Here is a 15554-nt window from a genome sequence, read left to right on the forward strand (position 1 = left end):
GAATGACATAAGCATGTCACCCTGCCCAAGTTTTATTTTGTGGAGGTTCAAGGTGATCTACCACTTGAGTCACAGCTCCACTTCTGGCTTCTTGGTGGTTAATTGGAAATAAGAGTCTCATAGACTTTCCTGCCTGGATTGACTTCCAATTGCAATCCTCAGATCTCAGGTTTTTCTTTTTTCCCCCTGTCCTGGGGTTTGGACTTGGGTCTGAGCACTGTCCCTGGCTTCTTTTTGCTCAAGGCTGGCACTCTAACACATGAGCTACAGCATCACTCCCAGCTTTCTGTTTATATGGTGCTAAGGAATCAAACCCAGGGCTTCCTGCATGCTAGGCAAGCACTCTACCAGTAGGCCACATTCCCAGCCTCTCAGAACTCAGTTTTCTGAGACGTTAGGATTACAGGAGTGAAACCACAAGAGTAAACTCACTTTCAAATATACAACAGTGGCATTTAGATAACAACTTACAGACTGGATATAAAAAGGTCTAAGAAATAAGTAACTAATACCAATTGTTTCAACAGTCTGCCTAGGGTTACAGAGTACAAACTATATGCAAATACACTATGGTAGACACTATAGTGGATATAAATAGGATGGCTTTATTTCATGGCCTTTCATTTTGAGTTCAGGTTCAGTGTTATAAAAAAACAACAAAAAACACTTTATGTCTACAATTTCACTAAAGAAAATAGTATCTCTAGTACAAAAGACCTACCTATTTTTTTAAGTTAACAACTCCACAGTTAATACAGGCTAAAATTAAACCATGGCAACTGATCCAAAAACAGAGGATATTATTTTCAAGTCTCCTATTAGTCAATAACCAACATGTATTCTTTCAGGTAATGAGTATTAAAATTAGTAAGTTTTATAAAACAATACATATGTAATTTTTGTTTGTTTGTTACCAGTTTTGAAGCTTGGACTCAGGGTCTGAGCACTGTCCCTGGCTTCCTTTTGCCCAAGGCTAGCACTCTATCACTTGAACCACAGCACCACTTCCAGCCTTTTCTGTTTATGTGGTGCTGAGGAATTGAACCCAGGGCTTCGTGCATGCTAGGCAAGCACTCTACTGCTAAGACACACACATTCCCAGCCCGTCATATGTAGTTTTAACTATGCTGTGTACTGCATCTGAATAACTGCTCAAGCGGAGCAAGAAAGAGTGTCATGTATTTAGGCAGTGCATGTTTTAAGGAAAGACAAAACACAGGGAAGATCCCCAGGACATGGCCACTGGATCCTTGGATCTATTTTAGGGATATATAAGGGAAAAGAGATGAAAAATAAAACTGGAAAGTGTTTTCAAGTGTTAAATATACCAAAGTATTACGGAAGATAAATTCTTAGCAACAACACAAAATAAACACACTACAGTGAAACAGAAAGTAAAACTCAAGGCTCATTTGTTCTCACTCCAACTGAAGTGGGGGGAGGGAGATGGCAAAAGGAAACTACAATAAATTGCAAATCAGACAAACTCAGACTATCACTACACACCATGACTTTCTTTATTTTTCTTTTTTTTTTGGGGGGGGGGTCAGTCATGAACTCAGGGCTTAGGTACTGTCCCTGAGCTTTTTCTCTCAAGGCTAGCACTCTAACACTTTGAGCCACAGCTCCATTTCTGGTTTCCTGGGGGTCAACTGGAGATAAGAGTTTCATGTACTTTGCTGCCTGGGCTTGCTTTGAACTGTGATTCTCAAATGTCAGTATCCCACGTAGCTAGGATTATAGGTGTGTGCCACTGGTGCCCAGCTCCACATCATGATTTTTAAAACTAGGATTACGTGCAGACCAATGTTATGGCCAGCTAATAATATCCAGAAGTTTAAGGCCTTGTAGTCCTCATTTTCATGTCTGAAAATACTGGAAATGCAGCACAATACCTCACAATACCTGAAATGCAACACATATCTTAACAATGTTGGCTAAGGGAATAAGTATGTCCATAATAATTAATTTGAAATCCCAACATTTCAATTGTGACGATGTGTAAAATGTGATCTTGAAAAAAATTCACCAAAAATATAGCTTGTTTTTAAAAGGGTATAGGACTGAAACTACTTAGAAAAGATACAGGAGGAAGATCATGAGAAACCTTCTATAAATAAAACATTTTTATGGAAAATTGATCTCTTGTAAAAGAAAACTATTAACTGTTTATGTAGGAACTATGCCCCACCCATTTCCAAAGAACACGGGTGACTCAGTTTAGGGTACAACAAAATAATTGAGAGTAAAGGAGAACTGAGTAATTGAAGAAAGTGAGATAGGTACTGCTAGCTCCTACAGAGTTCAGAACACAAAACTTCAATAGAACAAGCAATAATCCTGCTTGTAAGTTTTCTGGGAACTAAAGAAGAGAATGATATGGCATTAGGCTATAGTTTTCCTTTTCTGTTACAAGCTTAGGTCTAAATACCTCTTTTTTTATCTTATTAATTTTTTTTTTTTTTGGCCTGGGCTTGAACTCAGGGCTTGGACTCTGTCTCTGAGCTTCTTTTGCTCAAGGCTATCAATCTACCAGTCGAGCCACAGCACCACTTTTGTCCTTTCCTGTTTATGTGATACTGAGAAATCAAATCCTGGGCTTCATGCATGGTAGGCAAGCACTCTACCACTAAACCACATTCCCAGCCCCTAAGTACATCACTCTTTAGCCTCTTGTCCAATGTTAAATGTTAAAGAACATGGGAGTTTTAGCAATCAGGAGCTAGCCTCCTGTAAACTGGTAGAACTGGGAGCTCAAGCAGGGTCCAGTGGTAGTGCTATGCTTGCTACTATTGGACCCATCCTAAGTCAACTCAGTTCCACCTTCTACCATATAAAGGAGTTTACAACACCAAACCTTCAGAGTTCCTTCTAGGGAAAACTCAGAAATCCAATTTTCAACTGTCTTACCCATTTCTGCCTTCCTAGACATACAGATTCTGTCCCATGGAAAAAGCCATGGTTTATGTTGGTATTCCCACTGAATCACACACATGTGTACCCCTTTCCCATTAAACCATTTTTGAACTACATGGCTATAGGCAATCACTTGCCCACCTCCTATGAGTTTGTCACATCTATCCTAAAGAAAGTATAAATGTGGGCTGGGGATATGGCCTAGTGGCAAGAGTGCTTGCCTCTTATACCTGAGGCCCTGGGTTCAATTCCCCAGCACCACATATACAGAAAATGGCCAGAAGTGGTGCTGTGGCTCAAGTGGCAGAGTGCTAGCCTTGAGCAAAAGGAAGCCAGGGACAGTTCTCAGGCCCTGAGTCCAGGCCCCAGGACTGGCCAAAAAAAAAAAAAAGAAAGTATAAATGTGAAGACAGGATGACCTCTTACACACTGTAAGAACAGTTATGATCAAATTCTTCAGACAGAATTATCATGGAAACTAAAAAAGATGATTTGACAAAACAACAAAATACTAAAGACCACTAACAATACATTCTAAAGTTACAGAGTACTCTAATACTCTAGTAGATTTTGTCAAATATAAATGGGAGTTATATATCAAAATCTTGACCGAGAGTTGGAAATTTGGGATAACTCACAGAAAAACACAAATATCAGTTTGTATCTTTGAAACATGGATATGTAGCGCCGTATGTTTTTAGAAAGGCCCTAGGTTCAATCCTCAGCTGGAAGAAGTAGAAAAAAATAGCACTATTATTTACATGTTTCAGTCAATATGGTATCAATGTTTCAAGAAATAATAGCTGTAAGGTAAAAGTATTCACCTACTTGATTTTTCATTCCTAAGCACACTCCTTTCACTAAATATCTTTAAAAAATATAAATACTCCAAAATTTAGGTGTAAGCTAGAATTCTATAAGCAAAGAAGACTCACCTTTCCACTTTTACTGTTTAAAATAAACTTGATGTGTGTGTGTGTGTTTCTGGTGCAGAAGCTTGACTTAAGAGCCTGGGTGCTGTCTGAGGTTTTTTGCTCAAGGCTACAGCTCTACCACTTGAGCCAGAGCTTTACCCCTTCTGGCTTTTTGTTGATCAAGTAGAGGTATCTCTGGGAGACTGAGCGCCAGTTCCACGGATCTGTGTCTTGCTTCAACAGTGTTTGGACGGAACAGACTCAGAGACTCCTCTTTTTTCTATCACCAATTGCTTTAGAATCTCCTCTCCACTCACAACCTCTGGCCCTTATATTCTTGCCCATCTCCTGCTTCCACGACCAACCAATCCAATTCTTCTGTGGTTAGCTCTGTATTGACGACTAGCCATGACCTCCCAGATTTCATCAGAATTACTCCACCAAGGGGGAGGCTGCCATCCGCTGCCTGTTCACCTGCATTTGCGGGCCTCCTACACCTACCTCCCTCTAGGCTACTATTTCAATCCCCACAACGTGGCTCTGGATGGTGTGGGCCACTTCCACGAGTGGAAGGAGAAGCATGAGGGAGCCCCATGCCTCCTGAAGATGCAGAACCAACGGGACGCGGCAGTGCACTCCTCCAGGATGTGCATTCAGAAGCCTTCTCAAGATGAGTGGGGGGACTGGGAAGGTGGCTTAGTGGTGGAGTGCTTGCTTAGCATGCATGAAGCCCTGGGTTCAATTCCTCAGTACCACATCAATAGAAAAAGCCAGACGTGGTGTTGTGGCTCAAGTGGTAGACTGCTGCTAGCTTTTAGCAAAAAAGAAGCCAGAGACAGTGCTCAGGCTCTGAGTTCAAGACCCAGGACTGGGGAGAAAAAAAGATGAGTGGGTAAAACCAAGGAAAGCCATGGAAGCTGCCCTGGCCCTGGAGAAGAACTTGAACCGAGCCACTTTTGGATCTCCATGCCTTGGGTTCTGCAGGCACAGACTCCTTGACATCCTCAAGAACCACTTCAGGGATGAAAAGGTGAAGCTCACCAAGAAGATGGGCAACCACCTAACCAACCTCCCAAGGCTGGCCGCCCCTCAGGCTGGGCGAGTATCTCTTCAAATGTCTCACCCTCAAGCACAAAACCAGAGTCCAGCAGCCCTTGAGGGCCATTTCTGTATCACCTGATATCAGGGTTTCCACCTGAGCCTCTCCCTCTAGCCTGTGGGCAGCTTCCTAACTAACCACCCTGGAGCCCTTCCTCACCTTGGAACAAATGACATAAAGCTTTTTGCAGAAAAAAAAGTCTCATTGACTTTCCTGCCCAGACTGGCTTTGAACCATGATCTTCAGGTCTCAGCCTCCTAAGTAGCTAGGATTACAGGCATGAGCTACTAATGTTCAACCAATACCTGTATTTTTAGTAATACTATCAAGATATAAGTGATGCCAGGTGCTGGTGGCTCATGCCTGTAATTCTAGGTACTCAGGAGGCTAAGATCTGAGAATTACGGTTCAAAGCTAGCCGGTACAGGAAATTCCATGAGACTGTTATCTCCAATCTAACCACTCAAAAACTGGAAGTGGCATTGTGGCTCAAAGTGGTAAAGCGCTAGCCTTGAGCAAAAAGAACTCAGGGATAGTGTGCAGGCCCCAAGTTGAAGCCTCATAACAACAACAACAAAAATAACAAAAAGATATAATTGAAATACTATCCAAGTCACTCATTTAAGTATAAAATTCAATATCTTTTAAAAATACTTCACAATATTTAGTTCAAGATTAAATGCTGTAACCATTATCACATGAAAGACTCAGGACAGTCTAGAGGCTCATTAAGCTTAAGGACAACACTAAAATACTAGTCAGTTTTCCATATCTAGTTTTTTACAGAATTGAGATTTATATGTATAAATACATATTCATAAACTATGTAAAATACTTTAATGCATACTTATATTTGACATATTTTCTCATTTTTATACAATGAATATATCATTAATCTGAAACAGAAATATTACTAAAACCAGAGCATACAGGCCAATGGATGCATGTATCTCAACTTTATGTTTATTTTTGCAGTTTCAACAGCAACCAATAGCACATATTTACTGCTCATTTTCATCAACATTGGGCACTCTGTATTAACTTACCTAACTGTCCTTGGTCACAGCCACAGTGTGAGTGTAAACAAGAAACCCAGCAGCTCACATAGCACATGCCTTTTCTCAAACCATGTAATCACTCTGGGATCTACAGGCTAAAGTAGCACTCAGTTTGGTATCCTCAATCTTGTTACAAGTATTCACAAAATTTTAGGAATTATTAAGTCAATGATTAAAACTGAGAGAAAAGGCAAATATTTGTTCTTTCTTTACATGATACCATAATGAATTATTTCTATCTATCTTGTTCTTAGACAATATGTATTACATTTAGGCTACTGGTAAATTACCTTAAAGCTTCCTAGAAGAATAAGAAAGTTGTCCACAAAATACATTTGCACACAATAATATGGAAGAACTTATCCAAAAAAATTAACTCTGATTTAAATTCTCAATTATCCAAATATTTTGGTAATAAAAGAACAACTGTCAAAACAGTTATGTAAGCTGGTCACCAGTTGACCATATCTATAACCCTAAAAACTCAGGAGGCTGAGATCTGAAGATTGTGATTCAAAACCAACCTAGGCAAAGACAAGAGAAGCTTATCCCCAATTAACCAGCAAAAGGCTGAAAACTAGAGGCTCAAATGTAGAGTACTAGCTGTGAGTGTGATACAGCCAACTCGAGAGCACAAGGCTCTAAATTCAAGACCCAATATGGGCAAAAAACACCAGTTAATATTGTACATCACAGGTTTGGGTTTCTATATGTTGAAGCCATAACATCAACATTTAATGACAACAGTAAAAATAAGAGTCACATACCTTAGCTATATTAAGTTCTAAATTTTCATATATAAAAATGGAATATTATCTTCATCTCTGCAAAGATTCTTCAAGGCACCAGTGACTCACTCCTAGAATCTGAGATACTCAAGAGACTGAGATATGAGTACCTCAGTTTGAAGCCAGCCAGGGCAGAAAAGTTTGAGAGATTCTACCTCCAATTACCCAGCAAAAAGCTGGACTAAGGTATGGCTCAAGTGGCAAAGTAACAGCCATGAACTAAAAGTAGAGCTCAAGTTCCAGTACACACACACACACACACACACACACACCCCTCTTCAAGAATATTCTTTACTCAGAGTATAATTTTCCACAGCCCCATTAACACTGATTAGGCACTTCTCTAACAACAACAACAACAACAATAACAACAACAAAAACTTAAGGGCTGGGAATATGGCCTAGTGGTAGAGTGCTTGCCTCGCATATGTGAAGCCCTGGTTCAATTCCTCAGCACCACATATATAGAAAAAGCCAGAAGTGGTGTTGTGGCTCAAGTAGTAAGAGTGAGCTAGCCTTGAGCAAAAAAAGCTTCAGGGATAGTGCCCAGGCCCTGAGGTCAAGCCCCAGAACTGGCAAAAAAAAAAAAAAAAAAAAAATCGTATGTTGTGATTGTCCTTTTTCATGCACTAATAGTTTCAAGTTAGAAATGTTAGTAATATTCTTTAGTTATATGATTTCCAGCTTTAGTTTAAATGTTTTCTTTGCTAAATATAAAAAAAAATAAAAACTACCAGCAAATATATTCAAAGGCAGGGTTAGAAGTTAGTGCCATATTGGTTCATGTTTTCCCATGATTCCATTCTACTATTACTGTCATCAATGGCACTAAGCAGTCTTTACAATGTACAAAATTTTTTTTGGGGGGGTGGGGCTAGGGAACTGAATTCAGACCTTCTGTTTGCTACGCAAACACAGCACCACTTGACCCAAACCCTAGTCCACTAGTTTTTAGACTATTTTTCAAATAGGACTTCTGCCTCCTCCTCACCTAGTCTCAACTGAGATTTGTCTGTCTCCTGAGTAGGTGAGATTACAGGTGTGTACCTCCACACTTAACGCATACAAATACATCTTGTTCAAAACAAACTACCAAGTTAATATTCAGAAACCCCACAACCAGTTGGGTATGGTGGCACAAGTTTGTAATACCATCACACTGGAAGCTGAGGCAGGAAAGCAAAATAATAACAAAAAGATTTGAGAGGTGGGAAACTGGGAATGTAGCTCAGTAGCAGAACACTTTATTACATGAAAAGATTCATTCTTTATCATGTCAGCAATTGTATTTAATTTCTTATGTGAAAATAGCTATGCTTTATAAAGATGTTTTTATTACCTAGGTTGATACTAGCCAGTTGTATTCTGAAAGTTGGTGCAACCCTCTCCCTAAAAAACTTGAGCTTAGGGGCTGGGGATATAGCCTAGTGGCAAGAGTGCCTGCCTCGGACACACGAGGCCCTAGGTTCGATTCCCCAGCACCACATCTATACAGAAAACGGCCAGAAGCGGCGCTGTGGCTCAAGTGGCAGAGTGCTAGCCTTGAGCGGGAAGAAGCCAGGGACAGTGCTCAGGCCCTGAGTCCAAGGCCCAGGACTGGCCAAAAAAAAAAAAAACTTGAGCTTAATTATATAAGAACTTGAACTTAATTATACTGCTGCTCTGGTAATTTTATCTACTATCTCTGACTTTAGCTACTTTCTAGCAGCATTTATCTTAATGTAATAAATGCACAAGAGGACACTTTAAAGTCCTTTTTCAATTCCAAAGTGCATCTCTGTTCTTGGCTTTACTCTCCTTGGTTATTCTAACTTCCTATTTTTAATGCACTTTTTTTCCCCCAGCTACTAGATAAAAGCTGTATCACATAAGTTACTTTGACTCTCCAAAATATTACTATTCCTTATCCATCGTGCAGTAGGCAGAATATTAAATTCCTAAAGTCCTCCTCCATTGTAATTCTTACTCCAATTGCTATTTGTTATCACAAAATCTTATCTATTCTTGGGTTTGAGTACTCTTGCTTTCTAATTTTTGTTGGTCACTTGTGTCATACATTCTATGCCTTACTTCACAAGTGTCTGACTGGAAATAGGGAGCATCCTCCAAGCACCTCTCTCCACTAAGAGAAAATTATCCTTCTGAAACTCACTGTTGGCCACAGCCATGTAGCTTACATCAAGCCTAATGTGCACATCATTAATCTTTAAATATCCACTATTTCCTACAGTCTGAAGCTGTGACACAAACTCATAATTAAGGAAGAATTAGAGTAAGAAAAAAATAGTCAATTTATTATGTTCTAAACTCTGGGAAATTACTGTAAATTAAAGAAAATATTACAGCTTGTTAGTGTTAACTTTCAAATCTTCCTGCTATATACGTAAACATTTATATTTATTATATATATATATAAACCCTGTGTGTAAAAACCATTAGCTTTAGGGTGAAATTACACAAAAATATGATTATACAAATTAGGTTAACACCTTATTCTAACATCACCTAATCCATCTCTATGCTCTTCAACTGTTTCAGAACAACCAAGAAACGAGTTTTCTTCAAATAGAAAAAAAAATTAACTTCTTCCCTCACTGGCTGTCACTATATTTTAAAAATCGGTACTGGAAGGCTTACAGACTCACCCCAACGACCCCCCAGCATCAGAGGTCTAGGCTCATCTTCCCATCAAGACTGGCCCACGCCCTGCAGGAAAGGAAAAGCCCAGAAACCACCGCCGTGGCCAAGTTAGGAAGCTGCCACGCTCCCAGCCGGCGCACTAGTGCTGGCGCTGGGGCAGGGAGGGAAAGTCTGGGCGGAAACTAGTAGAGGACACTTTCGGAGGCTAAGTGATCAGGACGCCTCGCCCTGGGCGGGGGTGAGGCACCGGCGAGGACACCGACGAACGAGGGGGGCAGGCGCGCTTACGGTGACAGGACCCCAACGGAGGTCCTCACCCGGGCAGGTGGGCCGGGACGCCTTCGCTGCTAGAAGGTAGGTGAGCGGCGGAGCAACGAAGGCCGGCAGACCGCGCAGAGGGAGCTCACAGCTGTAGGAACTGACCTGACTTCGACAGGTGGGCCGGGTGGGGCTGACCTGGCTGGCTGGGATTCCCACCAGGGACTCCAGCTCGGGCCGAGACGTGCGGCCTCCTACCCTAAGCCGGGGCTCGGGGTCGGGTTCCGGGCTCGGTGGGACCCACACTCACCCAGGCCGGCAGGTCGCAGGCGCGCACTCCCAGGCGCACGGTGCGCTCCTCGTCCTCCAGCAGCGCCAGCGCGCGGCACAGGCGGCTGGCTTTCAGGCCGCGGCTCCGGCGGCACCAGGCGAGCAGCCCCAGCGCCAGGAGCACCCAGCTGAAGCTCAGCCCCAGGTAGCCGAGCGCGTACACCGGCAGCAGCAGAGCGAAGCTGCGCGCCAGCTGCGCCAGCAGTCCGGGCACGTCCACGCTCAGAGTGCCGCCCGGAGGCTCGGGCGCCAGGCGACTCCCGGCCCGACCAGGGCCGGCCTCCGAGCCCCCGTCCCCGGTGCCGCTCATGGCCAGCCGCGCAGCCCTGCCCTGGGGCCCAGGCAGACGCCGCGCTCCGGCAGACAGCAGCCGGCTCGGGCTCGAGCGCCAGCGCCCCTGAGGAGGACGGCCGGCACCGCCCCTGCACGCCCGCCAACCGCCCGTGACGCCATCATGGCGCGCGGGCCCCGCCCCGCTCGGCGGAGAAGTCGGTCCGCACTTCCTGAAGACAGGCGACGCGCTGCGTCATCACGCCAGCACGACCCCGCCCATCTGAAGCCGGCGCCAGTACTCGCCCGCCCAAGGCCGCTGGTGGATGGGCGGGTCGTGACGTCATCTCCCCGGGTCCCGCCCCGCCTCCGCGCCACAGCTTCCCTGGGTGAGCCCCCGAGGACGGCCGGTTCGCGAAGCTCTCGGTGGCTCCGGCCCCGCCCCGCTCGGCCCCAGTTCCTCTGAGGGAGATTCGCCGCCGGGGAGGGGGGGGAAAGGGAGGGGGGAAAGAAGGACGGCCGTGACGTCATCACGTTGGCGCGGGCGGGCCTCTCCACAGTGCGGGACGTGGGCCTGCGGCGTCACCCTGCTGGGGTGTGGCGGGCTAACTCGCTTCCGTGACGCATTCTGTGGGGCTTGGTTTTACTTCCGTTGGGGTCGTCCTGCCCCGCCGGCTCCAGGGCGAGACCCCGCGAGCCGCTGGGCGCGGTGGGCGGTGCGCGCTGTGGTGCCGCCGCCCCGCGCCTCGGCCGATGGTCGGTCGCCCGCCCTCCTCCCGGCTCCTCGTCGGTCGCCGACACTCCCCCTCCCCGCCTCGTCGTGTGGTCGGTCGCCCCCCCCCCCCGCCTCGGGTCACCGGCCGCTTTCCCCCGTGCCCCCCCCTCCCTGCGCCTCGGCCGGTGGTCGATCGCCGGCCGCCCACCCCCCCCCCCCCCCCGCTCGCGCTTCGGCCTGTGGCTTTGGGCTTTGACTTCCTTCCAACTACCAACCGCACTTTTTTTTCATTGATGAGACTCATAATGTCCCACTGTGAATGCTTCAGTTTCAGAAGCTGTGAGACCCCGAAGAGCAGAGCTGTGAGATCGGAAAGGTATGGAGTCTGGAAAGCCATGCTCCCAACAAAAATTCTCAGAATGCTGAGTTTCCTGGCTTAACAAGAATTCAGATTTCTATCCTGGGTGTTGGCTAATTCTGCCCTAAACTGCCTGGGAATCTGGGCGTAGACTAAGGCTTATGCAAATTGTAAGTTTACCCCCTCTGTTTCCAAGATTAGTCATTTGTCACCAGTATACAAAATAATTCACAAGTTTATGTTTATACCTTACTTTCTGCCAGTAATTCCCTGTACTAAATGCAAGAAAAACCTTGGTTAATGGACCTGAAGCTGGCAGAAGGCTTCAGGTCCCCTGGTTTTCCTCAGTTCTATAGTCTGGTCTCAGTTACTGCTGCTGGGGGTTGCGACAGATATTGAAACAATACAAAAATAGAAAATATTTTTAATTAGACTACATGTAATAACATTTTGTATATATTTGGTAAAATACAATGTATTAAATTTGAATTCTGTTTTTCACTTTAAAAGTTCAGCTACTAGAAAATATGCAATTAGGGGCTGGGAATGTAGCTTAGTGGTAGAGTCCTTGCCTGGCATGCATTAATTCCTCAAGACCACATAAACCAAAAAAGCTGGAAGTGGCACTGTGGATCTAGTGGTAGAGTGCTATCCTTGAGCAAAAGAAGCTCAGGGACAGTGCTCAGGCCCTGAGTTCAAGCCCCAGGGCTGGCAAAAAAAAAAAAAAAGAAAAAAGACCAAGAAAATGCAATCACATATGTGACTTACACTATATTGAAACTAGACAACATGATTATTACAATTACTTATTACTGAGAACTCCCAATCCTTTCCTCCCATTGAACTTGTACTCAGATTCACTACTTTCAAAGTATTCTTCCCTAGCCTCTCGCTGGTTATTTATGCTTAAAGATTTAACCACAATGAATCCTTTTCTAACCTCATTCTTCCAAATAGATGTTGTCACTTCTGCAACCATGTCATTTTATGAGTATCTCCTGCATCTTTACATATTTTAACAGCTGCTTGCATACTTTTTTTATTTTTTTATTTTTATTTTTTGCCAGTCCTGGGCTGACACTTGAGCCACAGCGCCACTTCTGGCCATTTTCTGTGTATGTGGTGCTGGGGAATTGAACCCAGGGCTTCATGTATACGAGGCAAGCACTCTTTGCCACTAGGCCATATCCCCAGCCCCGAGCATACTTTTTTTAATTTTTACGAGCCCCTAGAGGTCCACATAATGCTTTATACATCTTAACTTTTTATCCGTTTCTATCAAGTTCAGCAACTCACTTAGAGAATAAAAATGATAGAAAAATAAATGGTATTACTCAGAACATAATTGATGGGCAAATCTGATATTCAGAAAATAATTTAGGCTCTTTTGCAGCTAAAATTCCATTTACCCTACAAATGTAGCCGGCATAGTAGTGAGACCAGGAAGGCCTAGGATTTAAGCATTGTTAGAGAAGATTTTCCTGAGAAGAATGTTAATTTCAAATTTTATGTTAGATTTCTATTGTAAGAACTTTTTTTTTCCTGGCAAGTTCTTGCTCTATAGCTCAAGCTAACTTAAACTAACTTAATCTTAAACCATGCTCCTGCTTCTGTCTCCTGAATACTAGGAGTGCTTAGGTAAGCCCAGAGCTGTCAGTGAAAGCTGGTTAGCTCCAAGATTGTCAGTGTCTTATTCACTAAACTGGTAGACTGAGGCCTGTTGAGACAGGATGCTTTGGGGCCAAAGTTCCAAGGCCTGTGGCACTCAACAGTACTGCCCCAGCATTGGAAGGTACAGTCTGGCCATGGCTCAGGGTGGCAGTAGTCAGTCCTTGCACTGTCATGTCATCTAAACATTTAATTAATGGTTGCTCCAGGAAACTTCACCTCAGCCTCCAACTTCTGTTGAGACCAAACTGCAGATGATATTTCACATCACTGAGGCTGTCCTAGCTTTTTGGCTTCACTTTAGAGATTATGCTGCATCCAACCACTCCAGGCCACATCAACTTTTCTGATGTTGCTTCAGGTTGTTTAAATATATACCATATGTGATAACATTCAGGAGCTGGCCATGACAGCTACAGAAGCCTGCTGCTGCTTCAGATGGATGGTCCTGCCCACTGCTTTGCAACTCAGAGCAGCTCTCCCCACTGATAGGGAAGAAAGCCTGTTTCCACCCATGACAACTAATGCCAAATAGCTATAGATAGTACTTCCCCTCAAGTCAGTTCTCTTCTTTGTGTACTAACTTCCTGTGTTGCAACATTGCTCTTTATCATAGGTAGGGCAGGCTATGTTGGTTGCATGGAGAGCAGACAAAACTATGGGGCTCACCACCGCAGATACACCGAGGAATAACTAGAAGGTGGCTGAAGAGTTGAGGAAAGAAGCTTGGGACAGAAACTACAGAGATTTGATGTGACAGCATATTGAACAGAATGCTTCCATTTTATGACTAAGCACCATCCCATTCATGTACACTGTGTTTCATTCTCCCTGCTAGTTCCTGCTTGCCAGGAATAAGCTTCAGTTTAGTTTCTGTTTGCTTGGAATTGATAGGTGTTAGAAAGAGCCTAGTTTTAGGAAATGGCTTTGTTTGGGTAGATGAACACAGTGCACCTAGATTCGATCTTGTTATTCCCTACTTGCTCACAGCAGATTAGGGAAAATAGGGAATTTCCAAACCCCAGGTGAGGGGTATATTAACTTGACTTGGTTGGGAGGAGGGCGTTCACATGGGTACCCAACACCCGAGTGTGGTCACTGGTAGGCTGGCTAATAAGGACTTTGCATTGGCCATATATTTTGTCTGAGTGGTAGCTCCTGGGAACTCCTCATTTCATTGAGACTGGAAGGTAGAAGATGAGTTTTTGTTTTTTTGTTTTGCCAGTCCTGGGTCTTGAACTCAGGGCCTGTGCACTGTCCCGGGCTTCTTTTTGCTCAAGGCTAGCACTCTGCCACTTGAGCCACAGGGCCACTTCTGGTTTTTTCTATATATGTGGTGCTGAGGAATCAAACCCAGGGCTTCATGTATGTGAGGCAAGCACTCTTGCCACTAGGCCATATTCCCAGCCCGAAGGCGAGGTTTTGAATAGCTGAGAATACTGAAGCTGCAAGCTCCAGGGCCTTGGGGAGCTCCAGAGCTGCTGGGTCAACTAGAGAAGAGCTAAGAGCCATGGCACCTGAATCTCTTGAGAGATTCACCTGTCACTTTGAGAACCTGAATTAATAAGTCTCTGGATTTGAAAGCCTAGACTCAGAGCCTTCTCTAGGCTCAAGAATATATAAGTTTCTGGCATTCACTATCTCAGAACTGCTACATCTAAGGGAGCTTTGTATTGCCTATTAATGACTTCCATTCACAAAGCTTTGTAGTTATGGCAGATTTGCAGTTATTCTGTTTGATTATGAAATAGTGCCATAGTGATATGTAATTTACCTTTTAGATAGCTTTGTCCTCAGTGGATCATGGGTTGGTAGGACTGGAATGGAAAGAACTGAATATATTTACAGTTAGAAGATAATTAGAAGTCTTGAGGATGGATAGATAGAAAGGGGAGGTGACAAGGAAAACAGAAAACTCATTCAGAATTTTGCCCCAGATTCTGGAAACTAAAGCTGAAAATCACTAAAGAAGAAAGGAATATAATGCATGGGCTTGCATTCCTTCCATTATCCTTTCTTTAGATGCAAAGTTTCGGTCTCCCTAAATGAGCAATTTAGTCTGAGCATAGAATTTAATTCTTGGACTAGAAAGGAATGCTCATAAATCATTGTCTTCATGTTGTTGTTAACAACAACATGAACTAAACTCCTAAACCCCTAAACTCCTTGACTCCATTCTTGAGAATATTGCAGAAGTATTAAATCTTACCAGGTGTTATGTAACAGTAACTCCTCTGTACCTCACATTCATAATAACAATAAAAAATTGAAAAAGTTATCAGGGGCTGGGAATGTGGCTTAGTAGTACAGTGCTTGTCTAGCTTGAATGAATCCCTGGGTTTGATTCCTCAGTATCACATTGACAGAGTCAGAAGTGGTACTGTGGCTCAAGTGGTAGCTAGCTTTGAGCAAAAGAAACTCAGGGACAGTGTCTAGTTCAAGCCCCTGGATTGGCAAAAAAGTTTTCAGGCTCCCTGACCACATATCTAGGTAAAGGATAAGCTGGATTCTTAGCTGTATCTGTAGGGTATAAACATACC

The 15554-nt window shown here is 43.9% G+C and overlaps 1 protein-coding gene across 4 annotated transcripts in view; it reads right to left on the reverse strand.

Moving 5' to 3' along the window:
* Positions 1-15554, reverse strand: part of Esyt2 (extended synaptotagmin 2) — a 96611-nt gene that overhangs the window by 79470 nt on the left and 1587 nt on the right. For 2 of the 4 annotated variants that reach the window (XR_007210154.1, XM_048340555.1), the window contains exon 1: positions 9984-10442. The exons of 1 other annotated variant lie outside the window; for it this stretch is intronic. Coding sequence is in view for 2 of the 3 variants with exons in the window: in XM_048340555.1 (XP_048196512.1) it covers positions 9984-10313 (330 nt within the window). In the remaining variant the exon portion in view is untranslated. Of the gene's footprint in view, positions 1-9983; positions 10443-15554 lie in introns of those variants that run through there. One more of the 4 variants, XM_048340556.1, reaches the window with a different exon arrangement.

The sequence above is a fragment of the Perognathus longimembris genome, chromosome 2 (assembly GCF_023159225.1).
Source record: "Perognathus longimembris pacificus isolate PPM17 chromosome 2, ASM2315922v1, whole genome shotgun sequence".
Lineage (NCBI taxonomy): Eukaryota > Metazoa > Chordata > Mammalia > Rodentia > Heteromyidae > Perognathus > Perognathus longimembris.